Source organism: Apaloderma vittatum, unplaced genomic scaffold (genome assembly GCF_000703405.1).
Source record: "Apaloderma vittatum isolate BGI_N311 unplaced genomic scaffold, ASM70340v1 scaffold2679, whole genome shotgun sequence".
In the NCBI taxonomy this organism is placed as follows: Eukaryota; Metazoa; Chordata; class Aves; order Trogoniformes; family Trogonidae; genus Apaloderma; species Apaloderma vittatum.
This window is the reverse complement of record NW_009734418.1, coordinates 1,384-24,049: the sequence shown is the minus strand read 5'-3', so window position 1 is coordinate 24,049 and position 22,666 is coordinate 1,384. Positions and strand designations below refer to the sequence as shown.

Here is a 22,666-nt window from a genome sequence, read left to right as displayed (position 1 = left end):
TCAGAACTACTTCTCTGGGCACATACCCACCATCTCAATCCGAAGTTACATGAACAACACCTTCGAAGCTGGTTAGTTTCCCTCTTCTGTTACAGAGCTGAAGATAAAAAAACCCTAAATAGTGAAAAAAGCGAAACTGGTTTGCGAAAAGATGCAAGCCAGAAAACCAAATGATAAACTGTATCGTCAGACTTCCACTGAAGAACGAAAAGAACGAAGAGACGCACATAAAGTTCTCCTGAAATGTCAAGGGGGCAGGTGGGGAGTGGGGTGAATGAAAGGGAGGGAAAAATCATGAAAATACATCAAAATGCCATAAGCCCTGAAGAAAAGCTAAAGAAGTAAGTCTACATACGTGAAAAATCACCAGAAGGACTGGTCAGTTACAATTCAGCTAGAAAGGCATTCTGAGATCTTGGTAGTTGATGATTTTAAAGGACAAAGACCTTAGAATTCTAACCAAAATTGAAATTCTCTAAACAAAGTCATCTCACTGGGATGATAAAACAACAAAAACTCTCTAGACACCACATGGGTGGCCAGGAGAGATCCAAAACTGTTTTATATCTGAAAATATGCATGAAAAAATTACTTTGAAAGATGTGAGAAGAGTCAGTAGATAGTAACATTGTTTGATTAGTAAACATTGATATTCTAGTAAACTGCAAATTAGTATTTTCACTGCATAAAGCACAACTTCGCATAGCAGCTGCCAAAAATACCACAGAAAAATAATCTGACCTTTGTGGCTTCTCCTGCACGTTGGAAGCTTAAAAAAAAAAAAAAAGCCTGAGAAAGGTAGAATCCTAAAAAATTCCATTAAACCAAGGGAACCACGACCATCTACTTAATACATATACATGTATGCTGCAAACATGTACAACCTCCCTCAAAGAAAATACTTTCAAAGTTTTCTTTCAATAGTGGCAAAAATAAGGAAACAAACAATGTGGAAATCACTTTGTCTGTGGAAATCACTTTGTCCGTTAATTTTAAGTTTAAAAGTCTCTAAGATTCTGAAGATTACTGAATATATTTTTTAAGAGATATGCATGGATATTTCTCTAATAATCAAAAAATACTTTTCTTCCTAGCATATATTCAAAAAAAGAAGCAAAACCAGTAATACCTATAGAATTACAGAATCATAGAATGTTAGTGGTTGGAAGGGACCTCTAGAGATCATCCAGGCCAACGACACTGCCAGAGCAGGATCACCTACATGGAATAATTTTGCACCAGAGTTAAGTTTTTTCTCTGGAAGGGAAAATAGACAGACATGTCATATCACAGTACCTAATTTACAGAAGTATGATGTTGGGGATTTAGAATATTTCTTTTATAAATATAACTGGATACATACACACACTTAGACTATGTATGCTACATACGTGGGGTGGCGGATAGGCAGAGGGAAAATACAGAATGTCCCAGTATTAGGAAATCTCTTGACTCTTGCATTTCTATAGAGAACTAATTCAGTTGATACTAAATATAAGCTGTTTACTCAACACTTCTCACCTTATCAGAAACCTACCTCTCACAGTGTAAAAGTAATTAAAAAAATATATTACTGTGCAATCATTCAATGTGTAAAACAATGAAAATACTCAGCACTTTCATCAAAAGTGATACAGAAACACTCTTCCTTTTATGGCAGATCAATCAAGTGCCAAAATAACATTTGTCGGGAGGAAAAAAACCTTTTTACCCTAAACAAGAAATTCCTTTTGCCTGCACAACAAACTGAGCATAAATTGTTGTGCCTCTGAATTCGTGACAGCAGTTGCAGGCAGAGCTGTTTTCTCATTAGAGCAACTAGGTCTCATTACAAACATTAGGCAACATTTCAGGCCACTGGAAGGTCTTATATACCTTAAATCAATCCACTTTTCCCCTTTATTCCACTTGGTTAAATAAAAGATAGTATATGCAAACCAGACTACACCATAACCTTGCCAGGTACTGCAAAATATCCTGCTTTGTTATGACTCTCACTACTAAATTCAAGTGACAAAAGGCAAATCTAGGCATAAAAAAAAAAGGTGGACTAAAAGGTTGCTGTAGTTTGACTTCTTAGCCAGAATGAGAATTCAGTAGGACAATCTTTGTGAAATGCTGCAGTCACTATTCTTGAATACATCCAAAACTCTTTATACTGTTCTGCAGCTCAAGCACCGATTTTGCTAATATACAATTACATTTTTAATTAGTTTACATCATTAAACAACATTTCTTCCAATTATATCTTCCTTTTTTCCCACTTCAAGTATAACACAACTTACTCCCTTTGTAACAAACCTTTATGTACTTATAGATTTATGTTTCTTGCTAACAGCCTTTTCATACTCTTTCGTCGCTTTCTTCGATTTAGTACTCGTTTTCCTGTTCAGCCTTCTTGAAGTCTCATCTCTCGAAGTATGTTTTCAATAACTAGATACCGTATTTTTGATGAAGCTTTCCGAGTATAGCACACTATTTCAGCTCTATTTTACACACAACATTTCCATTTAAATCTTCCAAAAGCAAAATTGCCTCTGACACCATACAAGTAACTCTCTCAATCTGATCTTCAGTTAATGTCTAGTCTTCTCCTGCTTCACTAATGTCTATTTGGCTGGTCCCCACATTATTTTTCCACATGGTGTATAATGCTTCCACTTGCCAGCTTCATTTCATTCTTTGACCGTGAAATATTTGCTCCAGTTTATTAAGATACTTGTAAATTCTAATCCGATACAGAGTGTTTGTTCGCAGTATGACTTCAAATTTTATAATGTATTTGCATTCTACTCTATTAGTACGAATGATACAAACAGAAAACAGTTTCTAATTTTATGATCTGAAAAAAATAATCCTTGCTTGGTTTTGGCCTCACTTTTCACAGAAAAATCCATCTTGCTCAGATGGATACCCAAGGATAAGTTGAAAAATACATGATATCCAACATTTATGAATAAACATTTACATAATAGTTAGGCAGCCAGTAAGTCTGTCTATTTAGTAGGGTGAAGGAAGCACTGGCAAAAATGTATTTAAAACAAACTGACTAGAAATTAAATGGAAGCGGGGAATCAAAACATGATGCAAAGTGTGGTTTTTTGCTCTCCAGTTTTAAAGGAGATCAGACCTAGTCCAATATTCCTGTTTGAGTTAGTAATTATCTTTATATTTAATCTGCAAAATCTGCAAATTAATGAAAATTAACTTTCACAAAAAGCTATGGCAAACAAAACCACACTGGCTTAACACACTTAACCATAATAAAACACTGTAGTTTGCTACAGCTTTAATGTATATTTCTTCTGAGGTTCAACAGATGCTGAAACTGCTAGCATTCATAACTATTTATGAATTATTATTTATTTATTTAATTAATTAAATAAGATAAGTCCTCTGTGAGTAAAACTTTACGATTAAAGAGCTGCAGTCTCAGATACACTGTCAGATGTAAATACGAAATTTGAGGCAGTGGTAATACGGGTAGTTCCATAAAAATTCAAGTTAAGAAAAGAGTTTTCCTCAGTCAGAGAAAAGCAAGTTGTCCCCAAAAGGAGATTCCAGTACCTTCTCAAGAGGCTTTTCATTGACTGGTTGAAGTTTAAGGAGATTTTTCAGCTTAGTTAACTGGATAAGAACAGTGCTAATAGGGTCCTCTGTATCACATCCAGCTAATCTTCTTGTAAATTTAGGAATCCTGATTTGGAAGTAGAAATACTGTCACAGATGTAATAAATAGTAATCATTAAAAAAGAAAATCATATCTAGGCAGCAACTCTTAAACTGTTTACTATAGATTAGAATATTAATCTTGAACCTAATAAAATATTGTCATATACAAACAAGTATTAAGATTTTTGCATCTTAAACTGGAAAAGATGTCTTATTTACGAAGAAAATTCTGTGGAAGAATTAGTAGAAATCTAAGATAAACTTGAAACCTCAAACACAAAATATAAATTTGTCTTGCTTTCATAAGGCATAAAGACAAAGACGGAAATAGAACCTATTATTCACAGATCAGCTTTTCATTATATAATCAAACTAGTGACACCAAGAAATAAAAGAGACACTACCAAATAAGTAATATGACAAAAATTCAGTCGAGTTGCAACAGAATTCTCCTATGATTATAACAGCATTTAAACAGAAGTTAAATGCATAGTTCAGAAATAGAGCTGTAAAGTTAAAATCATACAGTCTTTCTAAAAGCAGTAATGACTGATAGTTCTGATTAACATATAAATAATTAAAACCAATGATACTGTGCTTTAAAAAAAAATAAATCCATTATATTAGCTTGACATTTCAGAATTCTGAATCACTCCAGGAGTGTCCTTCCTAATAACAAATCCAAAGTCAAACTTTAGATTCATTAATAAAGGTAACAGAATTCACACACACACATTCCTAACAGTTCTCTTTTTATAACTACAGGTCTATCTTTATAACATTCATTGCTCATGCAAAAGGACTAGAATAAGGCAGATGATACGCACATAGTCCATCCCTCTACTCTCACAAGAAACAGGACCTCGGCGTGCCGTTCTCAAGAACAAACCATGGAACGCCCTCAAGAAAACAGCATTCACGATAAACACAGACAACAGCACAGCAAGAACTATAGATTTTAAGAACATGAAAACCAACATCAACCTACAACAAGACTTAAAAATGTTATGTACCTACTACATATGCCAGATACACATACTTCCTATGATTCTGATGGATTGTTGTGGCACACATATCCTAATCTGGAGCACATAACTACTGTCCAATTAAGGACAAAAGGATTAAGTCCAAAGGCACTATTTTAAATTTTTTATTTTACCACAAAGTTGTGAGGTGTTCTGAAGTCCAAGATGGGCTTGAAGCCCCCTGACTTTTTCAGGGTCAGGAAGTGCCTTCACTAAAATCCTTTCCTTGTTCCTCTTGTAGTGCAGGCTTTATAAATCTGCATTTAGAAGGGAAAAAAAATCTGGTTCAGAAGAGCAGAAACACTTTAAGTTTGCCATATCTCTTCAGTCTGTGCCTTGAGAGCCTTGAACTAACTAGAGTATTGCCTCAAAGCAACTCCATTAAAAAAGCTGAAGGGGACAGTGCCTGGAAAAAAAAGAAATAATACACAAACATACTAATATACTGAAAACATGAATTTTCCACTTCCAAAACTGCTTAACCAAGTGCATGCATACAATGCAAATCTTTGAGTTGTATTCATTTCTTTATTATCATCTTACTTTATAATGATCACTTTTTGGTTTTTTTTTGTAAAAGAAATCCAGGTTTTTTCCTCCCTCCAAAGTATATTTATTTAATCTATACTTCCTGCATTTTACATGACACTTTCATTACAAACAGTATTTTCAGAGGAACTTAGAAATTTCTTGTAACACCTAATTGTGAGGTTTTTCATTTTAATGTTGTAATTTTTTATACCAACTGAAGCATAAAACACCTTCAAAAACTCACAGCAGTGGTACTGCAAACTCCAGCAAAACCCGCTGAAATTCTGTGCCTTGAACTGAAAATTCTAAATTTGTGCTGTTTTGAGAAACTGCAAAGATTCTACAAATGCTACAAACTGTATCAACTTACTTACTGGTTTAATTTTTGTAACTGCAATTTCAAAGACAGTCAGTAAACTAAAATATTTAGAACAGACCATCACTGGTTTATGAACAATAAGAAAAAAAAACGAAAAAAGTGTCATTTTTATAAACTTTTTTTGCACCAAAAAAGTAATGATTAAAAGTTTTAAATTTAACAACTTCTAGAATAACTGGAATTCAGACACATGACAGTCAAAACTGAGTTTTGAAAAATAATGATTAATTCCACAGAAAGCTTTGGAATATAATTAATTGCAAAACAAAGCTGCTTTTTTCTTCTTAATAATGGAAACTTGGAACAACTCAAAAAAAGAACCACAGCCCAGTTTTAAAGAGCTATCCCTTACTTTAAAGCAGACATTCATCCCTTAGCTTATTTGTTATGTTTTTGGAGTTCCAGACAAACTTTAATGAAATGTCAACTGCCAATGCACAGAGTCATTTCTGTGAGAAACCTGCACGTAGTGTAATTAACACAAGAAGTAAAAAGCTTGCAGAGTAAAACCAAAAATCTTTGAAAAATTGCTGTGACCTTACAGAAAGAGTGGGAATTAAGAGATCAGCGTGCCCTGAACTCTTTCACACCTCTCATTTTCTCCCCCATTAGACGTTGTCAAGGAAGAATTAGCAGGGTTTGGTCACAAAGATAGCTGCACAGCTAGCTTCCACCCATAAAGGAGAATATATACATACTGGTATTTGGTATTGCTCATTTTGAAGTCACCACTTTTGCCACAATGATTTTTACTGAATATTTATTTCAAGTTGGCATTAATGGATGTTTCAGAATTCAGACACCTGAATTTCCCTGTGTCAGTCAAACATTTCCTTGCCTTTGCAACAGCTCTGCCATTATGGAAATCATTTAGCCGAAATAATCTTGTGTTTACTACAAACCTTAATGTTCATGGCAGTTAGAGGTCACTTCAAACCTACTAAATTGATCTGGCAGCTGAACATTGATATTAACACTTTAAAGTAATTTTTAAGAATTATTACACTGTATTCAGTCTGAGTAGCCATGGTATTAGAAACTGAAAGTGTAGCTCTTCACATATAACTTCAACAGGTTTTCTCATTTTTTAACTACTTGCACTACTGTGCTGAGAATACAGATGATTAATTGTTGTTTCTTAACAGAAGAAAGGAGTCTTTTGATTCATCCCGTCCACATCCCTTGAAGTTATTAATACAGAGGTTTCACTTGAATGAAAACATAACAAGGTTGTGCATATTGCTATCACCATTTAATCAAATAAAAAAATAAAACCCTCAGTTTGTGGTATTTTTTTCCACTGCGGAACAAGTATGCCTATTAAGAATGTTTGAACTGCCACAAATATTTTTCCTTCATTTTAAATGTTACTGTACCCTTTCTTGTTTTCTTTAAATATTTTGCCCTCTCATTGACAATTGAAAATACCCTTGCTTCAATAGGCTGGTTTTAAAATTTTTTTAATATTTAACTAAAAATGCATACAACTCAGAATTCAAGTAAGCATAAAAGTAATTAAAATGTACAGTATTAAAATGTCAAATGCTGTCAGAGCATCCCCTCCTTGTAACTACATTGGACAACTATTGAGATTAATTTTACCAACATGGGCAACACAGGTCAAAAAAAAAAACTCAACAAGAAAACTCTCAAAGTTAAAGCTGCAAAATGAGAATATTAAAACATCAGCCCAATCTGTCCATCTTCTAAATTCAGAAAGAAACAGTTCATTTGGTTTGAAGCCTTAATTACCAGGACACCTTTCCCTTTTGGCGTATTACACCAACAAAATTTCCCTCTCAGGCAAGTAGTCCTTGCTGCCATACTCCAGAAAACTACAGTAACATACACACTACTCTGCCAAGAATTTTTTAACTTTGTACATTATTCTTTATCACTCATTAAACTTAATAACATAGCTTTAATTTCTACACTGTAGTGCTGCATTGAGAAAGCAGTCAGTACACCTACAAAGTGAATTTTTGAAAAGGTAGTCAACTTGCAAAATCTTAAAAGGTAAACCAGAATTTTCTATCTTTGAAAAGTCCACAGACTTTGGGTGCAACAGAATAAACGCAACTTATGCCAAAAACTTTGTTAATTACAACCTTATGCCAAAACTTGCTTATAGATATTGAAATAAAGATAATAGTCTAGATTATAAAGTGGATGTCACTAAACTTCTTGGTACTTTGACACATCTTTGATGAAGTCATTTATTACAGTACTCTTGTAGAGTACATTGGAGCTCAGCTCTGAAACTCCCTGGAAAAGTGGATGAAAGTTCAGAAGTGAAAATTAAAAAAATAACATATGATTAAAACTGTTAGGTCTCATTCATTCCTAGATTCACCCATGTTGTGCCAAACAAAATCCAAGGTGGTACAGACAGCCAATTCCTGGGGTTTTTTTTCTCATCTACCACATTCCCCTACAACGCTGTCTCCAGGAAACACTATAGATAGAAATAGCCAGGAAATCTTGCCACTCACATTGTCTATGCATCCTTCACCACCAACCAACAGCTTAAACTGGATGGTAAGAGGTTAAAACCCACACCCTTGCCCAAGTCCATGGAAGTCAAGAACCAACGATTGTATTAAAAGACAGGGCTCTCACAGAAGTGTGATGCAATACCCACTTTATCAGCAAACTCATGGGCTTGTTCTCCAAGACACGCTGTAATAATTGTTAATTTCAGACCAAGACAATAGTAGTTCCATATCTAGTTGGATATTATCTTGTGAAAACTTTGTTTTTAAGCTGGAAGTAAAAATGTTTTAAAAAGCATGCAACTTCATTTAGCAGTTAAAAGAGGGTTTAGTGTAATTTAATATGCCACAACTTCAGTACTCAAAAGCCTGACTGTAAGACCACTCAGGTCTTCTAAGGTGACAGATGCACAGTAAGATTTAAAATACTCTACATATCAATTTCACAGACATTAAACATTATTTTTATAAAACTACAAATTCATAAAAAGATAGCAACAGAGCACTACAGAGAAGAGATGCATAGGTGGATAGGTGGGTGGGGTGAACGGTATTAAATATGTTAAAAGTAGTAACACTTAGAAATAGTTTGAAATACATTTCTCAACTAGACAGCAATCTGGAGCTACTCTGTGGCAGAACAATGACTACTGAAAGATAGATTCCCCTCCTCCTTTTCTTTTTTTTCCATGTAATCAAATACTATTAGCTATCCTGTACGGTCTGTCTAATCAGATCTTACCACTGACTACAGTTTTCACAACCAGCAAAGAGAACACTTAAAGCCATCAAAAAAGAAGGCTGGATGAGAGAGGCAAAAGTGTACTACCAACTACCTCTCTGTTGAAAAGTAGCTTAGATTTGAAATTGGCAGTATCAACTCAGTAAAGAAAAACCTTACAAGTTTCCCATCAGTAGTGTTCGTCTCAATCTACAGGTGATATGAAACGAAACTTTTATATGAATAATCAATTTACAATACAGCTTTTTTTTTGAAAAATCTTGACATGGAAATGCACAACTACAAAAAACTAAATATTCAGCCAACTAAAGAAAAAGTAACACCTTGCCTATTACATTGCCTTAATTTCTATCGCACATAATAGTATATTCCAACACATAAACAGAAAGAAATTTAGAGATTTCATGCTAGAGACATGAGCAATAAAGACCATTATGAATAGAGGATAACTAAAGAATAAAGTTTTGATGAGAATCACTATATTCAATCTGCTGATGCCTCAACATTTGAAAAGAAAAACCAGTTTCTGTCTTTGAAGCTTCAAACTCTGAATTTTAAACACAGTAGCCTTTAATGCTAAATTTATAAAGTTGAGTTTAAGGTTCTATTGAAATTAACATCTCACATCTTTACTGGTTACCTAGAAAACTCACACAGTCATAATATTCATACTAGATTTAAGCAAGTTACTGTCTCAGCTTACATATCACTTTCTGCATTGACAATAATGTGTATGGAGAATCAGACTACAACCAGAGATAAAGTCAGAAACCTACAAAGACTAAGCCCATTTTTAGAAAAGAAAATAATCGAAACTACAGATACTCAATTACGGAATTTAACAACAGAGAAAACATGAAGTTGTATGCACTTATGCACTGCTTTGAAATTGTTTCAAAACAGGAAGTGATTACCAGAAATGGGTTTTCAGGCAGCAGTATCAATAATATGTTATAATCTTTCTCCTCACCTTCTCCCTGAGATTTTCCTTTCCCTCCTTATTTTATCTCCCATGATTCTGATTACACAATCTTTGGAACATGAACCACACCTTACAGGACTCTACTGTATCTTCACAATACCAGACAAGTTAAACTTAGTGATTATCTACCAATGTTATCTTCTTAGTAAGTTAAGGCAAGTTTAGAGAACAGCAACAAGAGCTGCTAGGGTAGTATTAAATTTAAAATAAAAAAGCTTAGCATGTATATCTTTCTACTGTACAACTAAGACGAAAAGGAAAAAAAAAAAAAAGCAAATGCCTGAAATGCATAAACACCAAAAAAGGGAAAAACTTACTTAGCATACTATGCAGAGAGATAAGTGGAACAGTAGATGCAAATAAAAGGCGTATCAGGGGATGGAAGGGGCATGGGGGAAATTCAAGAGCTAACCAAGGCAAAGAAAGCAAAAGTATTAAACCTATCCTCAAATGCCAAAGAAAGTTTACATTATAACTTGCCTCCAGCCAAGTCTTTAAATACAAGGTATCTAAGAGGCTATTTTGAAAAAGGAATTTGGCTACATAAAGAGCTAGGCACCTGAGTTTTTTGACCATTTTGGATAAATTAAAGACAAACCTACCTAGCACTACAATAAAAGAATTAACTTGTATTTAAAAAACCAAAATAGCATGTATGTCTACATAACTGCTCTAGAGACACTCATATAAAAACTACATATATATACACATTATATACAGTTAACTTTAGAAGACTGAAGACAGCTTCTGCTAAAAGCTCGCAAGTACCAAACTTTGATGACTTTTTCAAAGTATCTGATTACAATTTTTTTAACAGTTACAGTCTGCTAAATAGTCTGATACCCCAATTAATTTGGCAAGTATGTTCTATTATCTCACCACTTGCTAGAATTAGAGAAATTGAATATTAAAATTAGCAAAAATAGCATTCAGTAGTTTTAAAATCAATCTTAAATCTTTTATTCTATAAGCAAAAACTTTGTATTACTTGATTTACACAAACAGCAGCTCTCATATCCACACATCTTAGTTTATTTGGATTAGTCAACTTTTTGATGTATGTTTGATTCTGTGATTCCGTTTAAGTTCATCAGGTTGAATACTGAATGTTCATGGGCACAGGAGAATGCCAGTTTCAACTGAGTACTCTAGAACTACATATAGATAAAGAAGTGGCCTCTTAATACAATGGAAAGTTGGGAGTTAAGAGAAAGCAGTGTCCTAGTTTATTTTGAATTTTTCTTGAATTTTAAAGACAATACAGCATTTCTATATTGTAATTTTTAGGCCTTACTGTCCTGGTTTGGGATGGAATAAAGTTAATTTTCTCCCTAGTAGTGGGTTTAGTGCTGTCCTTTGGATGTAGGATGAGAATAATGTTGATAACACACTGATTATAGCAATTGCAAGGACTTTCAGCTTCACGTACTGTCTTACCAGTGGAGGTTGGGAGTGCACAAGAAGCTGGGATGGGACACAGCAAGGGCATCCGACCCAAATGAGCCAAAGGGTTATTTCATGCCATATCATGTCATGCCCAGTGCATAAACTGGAGGGGGTTGGCTGAGGGACACCATGGCTTGGGGATTGGCTGGGCACTGGTCAGCAGGCAGTGAGCAATTGTATTGTACATGATTTGTTTTCTCTATTCTATGACTATTGTTGCTGTTGTTGTTGTTATTATTATTGTTTTCCCTTTCGTTTCTGTCTTATTAAACTGTTTTTATCTCAACCTTTGAGCTTGACTCCTTTTTTCTCATTCTCCATCCCTAACCCACTGGGAGCAGGCACTGAGCAAGCCACTGCTTGGTGCCTAGTTGCCAGCTGGAGTTAAACAATGACACTTGTAAAAATTAAAGTTTTGGTCACAGTGTTAACTGACCCAGCTGTAATTACACTTAATTAGAATTTCCTACTGCTGCTCTCAAGCATAATTTATTAAGGATTACAATGCTGTAAAAACACACCTTAAACAGACTACTTGCTGCAGCTGAATTAGTGGTATGTGAGAAACTTCATTAGTTTTTAAGTGCTGTGTCCTCTTTCATCTAGACATAATAGTATTAGAATTATGTGCCAGGCCACCTTTTTACCTTTTAATTTATTTTTAATTACCTTTACTCTGAGAGAAAGTTAAAAGAAAAAATGAAATGGCATAAAAACCTACTAGGTAATGAAAACATACAGCGCTAAAAGAATCTTAGATACTAGGTAATATGTTATTTATTTACCTTGGTTCTGATGTCAGCTTTATAACCGTCTTGTGTGGCAAAGAATCTTGGGAAGACTGAACATCATCCTACAATAGAACATTTTTGAATACACTTAAACATGAGCTTTGTCTACTATATGAACTTTATGAAGTACCGAACCATGTTAGTCATTCCACAATCAGAAGCCTATTTTAGCATGTTATACAGGACAATGAACCACAAAGGTTTATTAACTAAGTACTTCAGATTGACAAAAGAAAAATAGGCATTATGATCAATTCATTGAGAAACCCTTGCTTTCATTATCAAATTGTTTGCAAAAATGAAAATGTTGGGCTGACATTATAATTGCCAACTTCTTTCAAATTTTGCAAATATGCATATCCTTCTACTAATCTTTTCTTGAAATCCTACACTCCTGTATATTTACCACAAGGATTTAGTCATCTGTCAGATCTTGCCATTACCTCACACTGTACATAAAGAAAATTTTAAATCCCCATAGTTTAGGGGGTATGTATAATTTTCATGTTACATAAACTACTTGAAGAATTGTTTCAGAATACTGATGAATTTTTCTTTTTCACTAGTTCTTCTCTTTTCTTAAATCCAATATCACCAAGGGCTCACTTACAGTGAGAAAAAGTAGCGAAAAGCCATTGCTGTCACTATTGTATTAATCTTTAAAAGTAATAAGCTGTTCATTTACTGGCACGTTCCTACTGGTTCATATAATAGTGACAATCACAGGTTTTGCAACTGAAGTGCAAAGCTCCTAGTTCATCAGCATATTCCAAAACATCCTAAAATCATGTTTTTCAAATCCAATTATTGCCACTTACACGAAAGTTTTATTTCTGCACTCCCAGAAATAAGACTAACATACGCAAACGGTGTAGTAGTCACATTGCTTTCCTTCTACAGAGGCTGGATCTTATCCTACTGGTTGGATCATTCAAGGATCCTTAAGTTTCATCTATTTTTCAGTGTCTTCCATACACTCTAGTTTTTCATTTGTTTACTAATGTAGTCTGTGATATGCAAAGTACTCACGTATTAGCTGAAAAATACATTACGCTTTTGTGTGTTACAATTAAAACAGCAGAAACACAGTAAAAGCAGTATCATTCTGGAACACTTCCATCATGTTTCATTTCAAACTTCCTTTCCTCTGGCTTCAAGGAGAATCTTCTCCTAGTTGTACCTCCTATCTACCTAAATGCTGCTACAGTTTCCTTCTCTGTTCCTTTGACCCTGTGTTTTTTACTTCTTCACTCTTCAAAGGCAATCTTAAAGTCATCATCACTTGCCTTTTTCAACTCTCTTGGCACTCATTCTGAATGACCATCTCCAAGCAATTCTTGATGTCAGCTTTCATCTGTCACCAAAACACCATGATGGTATTTCAATATAGGTGCCTTTGAACTTTCAACTTGCTCAATGTTTGCAAAAGATGTTTGTAAATGTTCTGTCCCATTGGCCTTCTACAAATGCCACGTAAAAAACCTTTTGTCGAGGTAACCAAAGTACTGTGGAAACACCGGGCTTACAATGTGCTGCAGTGTCTCTATATCATACAGATAAATCATAATCTACCTCTGTAATCACCTTTTTCCTTCCTTTTTCTACAGATATAATCAATTCATTGAAATAAGAACTTTCTTCTTAATTTCTGCTTTCACAGTTGTAACAGTGAGTTTGACTTAGTATTCTCCTAGGCAATATACAGTTTAAACAGCAGTTAGTACTTCTATGATCCAGTGGTATGAACCCAGACTCATAAAGAACGAACAATGGAAGTTGAGTAACATACATCATCTCAACATCCTCCAACATAATTCAGAGCAGCAGTGAAAACTTCTGTCCATGAATGACCTAAAAATATTCTTACTTTACAAAGGTGCACATTTGTTTTTTTAACTCTTCCAAACCAGGAGAAACAATGACATATTAGCAGCACACACTCACAGGCATATATATGAATTATGCACATATGTATTGGTATCAGAGTCCTGTTACATTTACGCATAAGGAAATTTAAGTACGTTGTTTCCTCTCTATTTCAGGTGTATGTTCTTAGGCAGACTCTTTGCAAGACTACACCGGCTATCACAGCAGGAAGTTTTTCTTCAGAAAGTTAAAAAACTAAGAATTCTTAAAGTAAACAATATTAGCAAGTGTGTTTCTTCAAGGTGCTGTTCCCTGTAAATTTGGTCTCAAAATGGTACATGGGTACCTGTTGATGATTTTATCATCGGTGGATTCTTGTTTCTAACAGTTTCACCTAAGGAAAAAAGCACAAGGTCTAGACCTGGTCTTGCAAATTCAGCTTAGGCTTAGGATGGAAATTCTTCTATTCCTACATTTGTTAAGTAAAAGGCAAAGTCAAATTATAAGATTGCATGCTGTTATATATTCACTTATCATTTACATGTCACTGAAGTGGCCAAGAAATTTATGTCCCCATGAAAATTACAACACCTGCTTTTAATATGTGATCCATGAAGTAGAAAAAAAATAAGCCCATTTATTTTAGATGTATGAGGGTTTTTTTGCATAAACTGCTCAGGTTCACACTTTCTACTCTTCAGTATCTTCAACTAACAAAAACAGTGCTAAGTAGCAGATTTCTGAGCAGGTACTAGCAGTAAATTTCATTCTGACTTTTCCTAGACCACTCAAAGTGTATTGAAAAGACATAGTTCACATTTTATTTTTGGAGAAAATCAAGAAAGATAGCTCACCATCTTCAGGAACGGACTTGATGTGTCATAATTGTAAGCATCTTTATCCTTTAGGATGAGGATATGAGCAGAGTCAGTTATCACTTTCTTCAAGCTCATTATTGAATGGAAAAGCCTGTGAAAAATTTTAAAGTCTTAAGTTAGTTTTCATCTGGTTTTATTCCATGTGGTAACATTAGAATTTGAAAAGATTGAAGAACTCAAAGAATGAGTTACAGAAAAATAAATGAAATTTTTAAAATCAATATAGCATGAAATTACAGAATCACAGAATGTTAGAGGTTGGTAGGGACCTCTACGGATCATCTAGTCCAACCCCTCTGCCAGAGCAGGATCCCCTAGGGCAGCCACACAGGAATGTGTCCAGGTGGGGTCTGAAAGTCTCCAGAGAAGGAGACTTCACAACCTCTCTAGGCAGCCTGTGCCAGTGCTCCGTCACCCTCACAGTAAAGAAGTTTCTCCTCATGTTAAGGTGGAACTTCCCATATTCTAGTTTGTACCCATTATTCCTTGTTCTATTACTGGGCACCACAGAATGGAGACTGCCTCCTTCCTCTTGACATCCACCCCTCAGATATCTACACACATTAATAAGCTCCCCTCTCAGCCGTCTCCTTTCAAGCCTAAACAGCCCCAGTTCTCTCAGTCTCTCCTCACAGGAGAGATGTTCAAGTCCCTTCATCATCCTCATAGCTCCCCGTTGGACTGTCTACCGTGGGTCCCTGTCTCTCTTGAACTGGGGAGCCCAAAACTGGACACAGTATTCCAGGTGTGGTCTCACCAGGAGAGAAGAGAGGGGAAGGAGAAGCTCCCTAGACCTGCTGGATACACTTTTCTTAATGCACCCCAGGATCCCATTGGCCCTCTTGGCCACAAGGGCACGTTGCTGTCCCAGGGACAACTCACTGCCCATTGGGACTCCAAGATCTTTCTCCATGGGGCTGCTTCCCAGCAGGACATCCCCTAATCTGTACTGGTGCCTGGTGTTATTCTTCCCCAGATGCAGGACTCTACACTTGTCCTCATTGAACTTCATGAGGTTCACCTTCACCCAGCATTCCAGCCTGTCCAGATCTCACTGGATGGCAGCACAGCCTTCCTGGGTGTCAACCACGCCCTCCCAGTTTATCATCAGCGAACTTGCTGAGGGTGCACTCTATGTCCTCATCCAGGTCGTTGATGAAGATATTCAACAAAACTGGACCCAGAACAGCTAGTTACAATGGGCAACCAGATTGCAAAATGCAGAAATATTTTCAATTTCATTATATTCCTACCTTGCATAATGAAAATGGGGTACATCTCCACACACTGTTATGCTGCACAATTTTTACCCTCAAAAAACACAAGTACTTTTTAAAAATGCTAATGTTAGGAATGTTCGTCTTCTACATGTTTGATTTCGTTTGTCTATATATCAAACCTGAAATGCTGGCATCAAACTCAAGATTGCGTTCAAGCAGAATTACAAGAACAATCAGAAATACAAAAATTTAAATTGCCACCATGGCATCCCCATTGCTTCACCTGATACAAGGTTTACAAACTTTTAATTGAGTTGTGTAATTTTATTCATCAAGTCAAAAAAAGCCCTTCTTCTACTCTCTCATAAGCTAGTCCACTGCATTTTGACTATATCTATGTTTTAATAGATTAAAGAAATAGAAATTGATGGAATTTTAAAATTCTGGTTTAAAGTATTGCATTCAAGACAAGAAAGTAACTTATTTAATGGACATGCTCTACTACTTATCATCATTTACTTCAATCAATCAAATCTACTAGGACTTAACATTCCAATATGTCATAATTTTCTGAACAAATCTGCATCTATAGCATGTATCTACATCCACAGACATACATATGAATTTATCATACACTCGTCTTTACAAAAAATTCCACAAAGTAATCAGCAGAATAATTTTTCAATAATGAGAAACCAACCACCAGATTTAAGAGCAATAAATAACAACAGACAAATTAAGTAGAATAACAACATGAAAAAGATTTCCCAAATCAAAGAAAGGTAGGTTACAGAGAGTGTGAGATTTCCCAATGAATATATGCTTAAATTATCAACTCTTGATAATTGCTTCCTCTATATAATAGCTACTGCAAAAAAAAAAAAAAAAAAGCCCTGTTATTAAAGAACTCGCAGTACAGTGTCTAATTATCTTCCTTTAAAACCTCAGAAATTTTTAAGTATTCCATAACCAAAGAGCACAGCTAACCAAACCCACTTCTCTGGCAGAGCACCTCTACATTTTCAGTATAGACATTTGCTACCTATAGCAAATCTGTATATTTGAAATAAATAACTCTGTTTTTAAAAAGCAAAGGGAAATTAAGATTTAAGTTTATATATTTATAATAAATACCTAGTGCCATAATCCACAACTACCCAATCTTTAGCTGTTCCTGTAATAGCATCATGATGCTGAAAGAGTCCAAGGTCCCTCCTAGCTTCTGTCAGCAATTTGTAGTTATTCACTGAAGGAAATACACTCATCTTCTCAGATTTACTGGACTGCACCAAAGCCAAGTAGTAGAGGACTTCAGCTGCCCTGAAATTGCAGAGAAGAATCAAATATTTATACAGGTATAAAGAGCAAAAAGCATTGCACTTTTTACCGGAAGAATAAACTGATGTTTTTACATCTTTCATTACGCCTAGCTGTGGAAGTTCTTTAAACCTTAATCTTTTATTTTTTTATCTTATTTCTAGCTTCAAACAGTTAAAAATTACTGTTGCACTTCACCACTTTGCAAGCTTCCTGTAAGACTTCAGTGATGGAAAACAAAGCTTTAAAAGAAAAATATGACAATACAAAGTTAACAGAACATTTTCATAAATGTGTGACATATCTGCTCTTAAAAGGACACATTGAGGATACGCTGCCATTTCAGAAAGCAATTAATCAAACAAAACTCTTAAAGAAGTGTATTAATCCACACATTCTATAAAATATCTATTCTGCCATTTGTACTTCAAGTAAGGTAAATTCTCCTAAAGACATAGGAAATTGATGTACCTGTTCACCACACATTCACCTGAAGAGGGAGAACATCACATCCAAAAATTCTTAAGACTGAACAGAATGTAGAGACATTCTCTCCTCCTTATTATGCAAAACCCTAAAACTAATACATTACCATTAAGTTCTCACTTGCTTCACGAAAATCTAAATCTGTTTTACAAAAAAAATGAACTATAATTGCAAGTTATTATGAATAACAAAGATGCCTGTAGAAATTCTGGTAAACCATCTGTTCACTTTTTTCCTATCTCCTTCTTCTAAAATGTTACAATTCTGTTTTGCAAATCTGAAAAGTGGTAGGTGCCTTTCCAAACTTTTTTTGAGCTTAATGGTTTCTCAAGTGTTTGAAGAAACCAAGAAACAGGTTAATCTTATAAAAAGCAAAAAAACCAAAACAATTTATATTCTTGAAATAAAGAGAAAACGTCTAAGCATGTAAATAATCAAAATAAAATGGAAAATACATTAGGTTTTACATTTACCCAAGCCGTCGGTGAGTAGATTTGTTACAATTTAAGCTAGGGACAACAACAAATTTTAAAATAATTCTCAACTTACGTTTTCACTGTGCATTGATATTACTACTACCACGAAAAATACTTTTGATTACGTTGTCTTTATGCATCACATAAGTGACAATTATGTAAAAACTGCAAGTACAAAGTGTCACACTAAACTGAAAGGTACAATGTTCATTTAATTGATTTTCATATAGTCAATATTTGAGGAATAGGATGAGATGTTGCTCTTGCAGGTAAGGTAACTAGTCAGAAGCTACAAATAAAATCAAGATATAAAAAGTTGCAATTCCTGGTTTTTTACTACTAGTCACTTAAGCTTAACTGCTATGGGTTTTGATGTTGCCTAGTGAAAATTCCTCCATCTATGCACTCCTCCTACTTTGTTCTGTTACACCTCCACTTGAAAGGAAAACAAGTATATTATGGTTAAAAAGGCATCAGATGCACATTCATCTAGCAGATAAACCCTCCGTGAAAGTGTTTTACCTTCCCTGAAATATTTGATTTAGCCACTATACACTGGCCCAACTGCAGCTATGAAGAGAACACAAAAAAATTTAGTCCTCAAAATGCAGGTTGGCTTTCCCTCCCCACAATCCACCTCGATGCTTTTTGTTTCTTTGTTGTTTTTTTTCTTAACTGAGGAAGTCCATTATTTATAAACTTGGTAACAAACTTAAAACTAGAAGAAATAACATTAAAATGAAGCTATACATTAACTACATTTTCAATTCATACTGCTTTGAGAACTTCACTTTAAATCCATTTTGTGTCTATGGAACACTTGGAACACTTTTGGCTTTCAGAAAAAGAAATGATTCTGACTTGCAGATCCATTCATGACATCAGTCTCTGCAAAATTTTCTTTTCAAGTCTCAATTTTATTCTAAACATTAGAATGGTTCAACGGTCAAAAGATGAAAGATACTCAGAAGTGAAACCATAAGAAATGTATTTGAGAACACTTCAACTTACAAGTAAGCATTCACTTCTAGGATCTTTCCAGAAAAGCTGTGCAAAGCCTTGGTTTTCTCATGACTATTTCAAACTACTGCAGATTATATAAAGTATTTAGTTACCACAGATTTTCCACTTTGTTGTACTTTGTCCCTGTATCTCTACCTGATGACACAGTAAATAGACAAAAATCGGCTTCACTGATTCCTTAAAGTCTACAACAGGTTACATTTAGGTCTACTTTATATGTAACCTAAGTCAATAATAAATAATAATTCCAAGAGTTTTTGAACTCTCAAGATGTGGTCTTTTCTATCCATCTGTACACTAAGATGTACCATTGTGGCTCTTGTTCTGCTTTCGAATTACTTCAACAATCTTTTTTTCAGACTTACCATCATTTCTCTCTGATTACACTGTAAAGAATGAAATCACAGAACACGTTGCTAACTTGTCCTCAGCTATGCTGTTCTTTGCATCTTTCCATTATTATACTAAACAAACTTACAGTCGCTGTTTTCATCACCGTTTAAACTACTTCAATCCATCCACCTCTCACTTAAGATTAGGAAAAAAGAAGTCTCAGCAATTATGTCAATCTCCATTACAAAATCCTTAAAATTCCATGCATTTTCTTTAATGCACAATCCCAAAAACTTTTTTAACACCAGGAAAAACCCAAGCAACCAACTCTCTTCTTCCTTAAGTGTCCAGCCATCATAGCAGGTCCTGAAGTTGGACACTGTTTCCTGGATATTAAGCAAAAGTGAAGTACTTCTTAATCCTGGTGCTGTTGGAACTTAAAAGCACCCATCCTTGGGAAAGAACACACACACATACATACTTACTTCCTGTTCACAGATCACTCCCCTTTATATATAAATATATATATACACACACACATATATATATATACACACACTATATAGATAGATATAAGTTAGATCAAAAAGAACTATGAAAAACTTAATCACAAGTTTGGGGCAAGAGTGTTATTCATTAAATATGATCATTAACTTTAAAGAAAATTTAAAAAAATAGAATATGCCATCTTTGAAGACTCTCTAGGCCTCTGAAAGCAGAACTGTCAAAAAACTCCAACACATCTATACATTTTGTTCTTAATTCACAAATGAAAATGAAAGATGAAAAACTTCCCAGATTGAAGGTTTAGTTTTCTTCCAGAGATCCTTTACTTTTAAGTCTAGGACTTTTTCAGAAGTTGCAAGTAACTGAAAGTCTTACACAAAGGAATCCTTTAACAGTGCAAAGTTGTAAATACTATAAATAAAATTAAAAGCAATTCATACGAAATTTTATGCAATGTAAGTAATGAAAACCAGAAAAATTACCAAGTAAATACAGTTAACATTTTTGAGAATTCAGGCTATGACAAGAGTTAAAACAAAATTAAAACTTTGTTGAATTTTAACAAACAGAAAGGAATTTAGGGGGAAAAAGAAAAGAAGTAGGTACCCTAGCCTTGCTTTGTGTCATTCCTCTCAGCTTTGGTCTTATTTTAAGTCTCACTCCTGACAACCTGTGGCTTCTTTCCTCCCTGCTTTTGCATTTGTCAACCTTTTCTCCTTGCTGGTCAATGCAATGCCTTCAAATCCGTAACATCTTTCTATTCTCAGGCCCTTGATCCCATTTCTTACATCGTTCTATTGCTTTCATTTCTTCCTCGCTAATTTTCTTGACTTCCTCACGTCTCTTACTCTGTATTCTTAGAACGTAGAGAGAAGGCTAGAAAAATTCACTTTCATTACAAGAAAACCATACTACAGATCACAGAGTAGCTGTGTCCCAAGTTTGCAAAGGCCTCACTTTACTAAAGACTTGATTCCTTGGAAAAAGGAAAACAAATTCTGCTAGATACAGAGGTTTCTCTTCTGAAAGGTACTTGTATGTGTGTTCAAAATGCTTTTCATGCTCCCAAACCAAGACTTTCCTCATCTCTCTTGTTCCCTCCACTACTGCAGCAACCATTAAAACAAAACAAATAAACAAAAAGCTCTGAAGAGCATGCTGAAGTACTATAAGAGGTATATTTTAAAGGATCCTTCCAGAAGACAAGAAATGTCCTTTGGCTAAGAATCTTTGGAAGAATAATCTTTTGGAAACAGTTTCCAAGTTTTGGCAATAGCTGAAATATTCAGGGCTTGCAACATACGCATCAGTCCCAGATTTCGTTCTGGAGTCTTAAAATACACGTAAATCATTTTACAGTGTGTATTATCTACAGCTGCTCTAATGGGAGAACAACTTATATACTCCATCACCAAAATTCAGCAATAATTTTTTGTTCAAAGCAGATGCAAACACTTTTCAGAAGAGCAGCACCTTACAACCTGAGATCACATGGCATACAATATTCCTGACTACTTCTCAACTGGCTCTAACAACCACTGTAAAATTCGTGCCTTTCTATCTCTCCCTGAAAGAGTTCACAGCCATAATTATAGATTGATCTGATAGCCGCCCAAACCCAATACAGAAACAAAAAACATACTACGTGTTATTTTCCATAGAATCAGGACTTGCTGAAAACTTGAAAAGTATTTTAGAACAACTTATTTGTTTGGATGAAAAAAACGATCATATTTCCGTGACTTTACTAAAAAAACCCAGATGCATCAACTAATCCTTGTAACAACAAGTACATTTGGTGGCCATTTAGGCCATCCTTATTGTAAGTAAACTTAATCTGCGCATTTCGAAATCACTTTTCCATCTGTCCGACAGATTTAGAGTACTTATACATCCGTATCTCCCATGTGTCAAGACATATGTTATGAGTTTACTGAATGGCAGTATTTACCGTAAGTAGGATTCCAGAGCTCTGTCCAATCGTTTATAGAATGGTCGTGACGTAAAGTATCCGCTCCAGTAATGATGATCTCTGTCTGCATAGGTGAAGAAGTCTCCACTTAAAACAGGGAAAAACGAACTGCTGTGCTTTTCACCCAAATTGCTTTCTTTGCGCAGAGCTTCAAAGTAATCCGATAAAGTTCCAAACTGGGCCTGAATGAAAATTAAAATTAATATAACATAGTTCCATTTTCTCTACTTAGATATATTAAGAGAATGAATATGCTTGGATTCATACACACTTTAGAAATATGTCAGTCTTCCAGCATAATTACAGCACAAATCCTATCCTAAAAAGCTGCAAATTTTCCCTGTGCATTTTTCAGACAAGCTGAGTAGCTCTTCCAAAAGCATTTCAAGCTCATTTCAACTCAACGCAAGAAAGACAGGGGCTTGTTGAAGGGGGTCTGTAGGAGGGCCACAGAAATGATTAGAGGGATGGAACACGCCTCCTATGAAGAAAGGCTGAGAAAGGTGGGGCTATTCAGCCTTGAGAAGG

The 22,666-nt window shown here is 35.0% G+C and overlaps 1 protein-coding gene across 1 annotated transcript in view; it reads right to left on the bottom strand.

Annotated features, from left to right (window-relative positions):
- Window positions 1-22,320, bottom strand: part of LOC104279066 (alpha-mannosidase 2-like) — a gene marked incomplete at its 5' end in the record, with an annotated part of 51,681 nt that extends 29,361 nt beyond the window's left edge. Inside the window, 4 exons of the mRNA XM_009876235.1 lie at window positions 12,055-12,122; window positions 14,781-14,895; window positions 17,159-17,344; window positions 22,118-22,320. Coding sequence (XP_009874537.1) covers window positions 12,055-12,122; window positions 14,781-14,895; window positions 17,159-17,344; window positions 22,118-22,320 — 572 coding nt within the window. The remainder of the gene's footprint in view (window positions 1-12,054; window positions 12,123-14,780; window positions 14,896-17,158; window positions 17,345-22,117) is intronic.
- Between the last annotated feature and the right edge of the window lie 346 nt (window positions 22,321-22,666).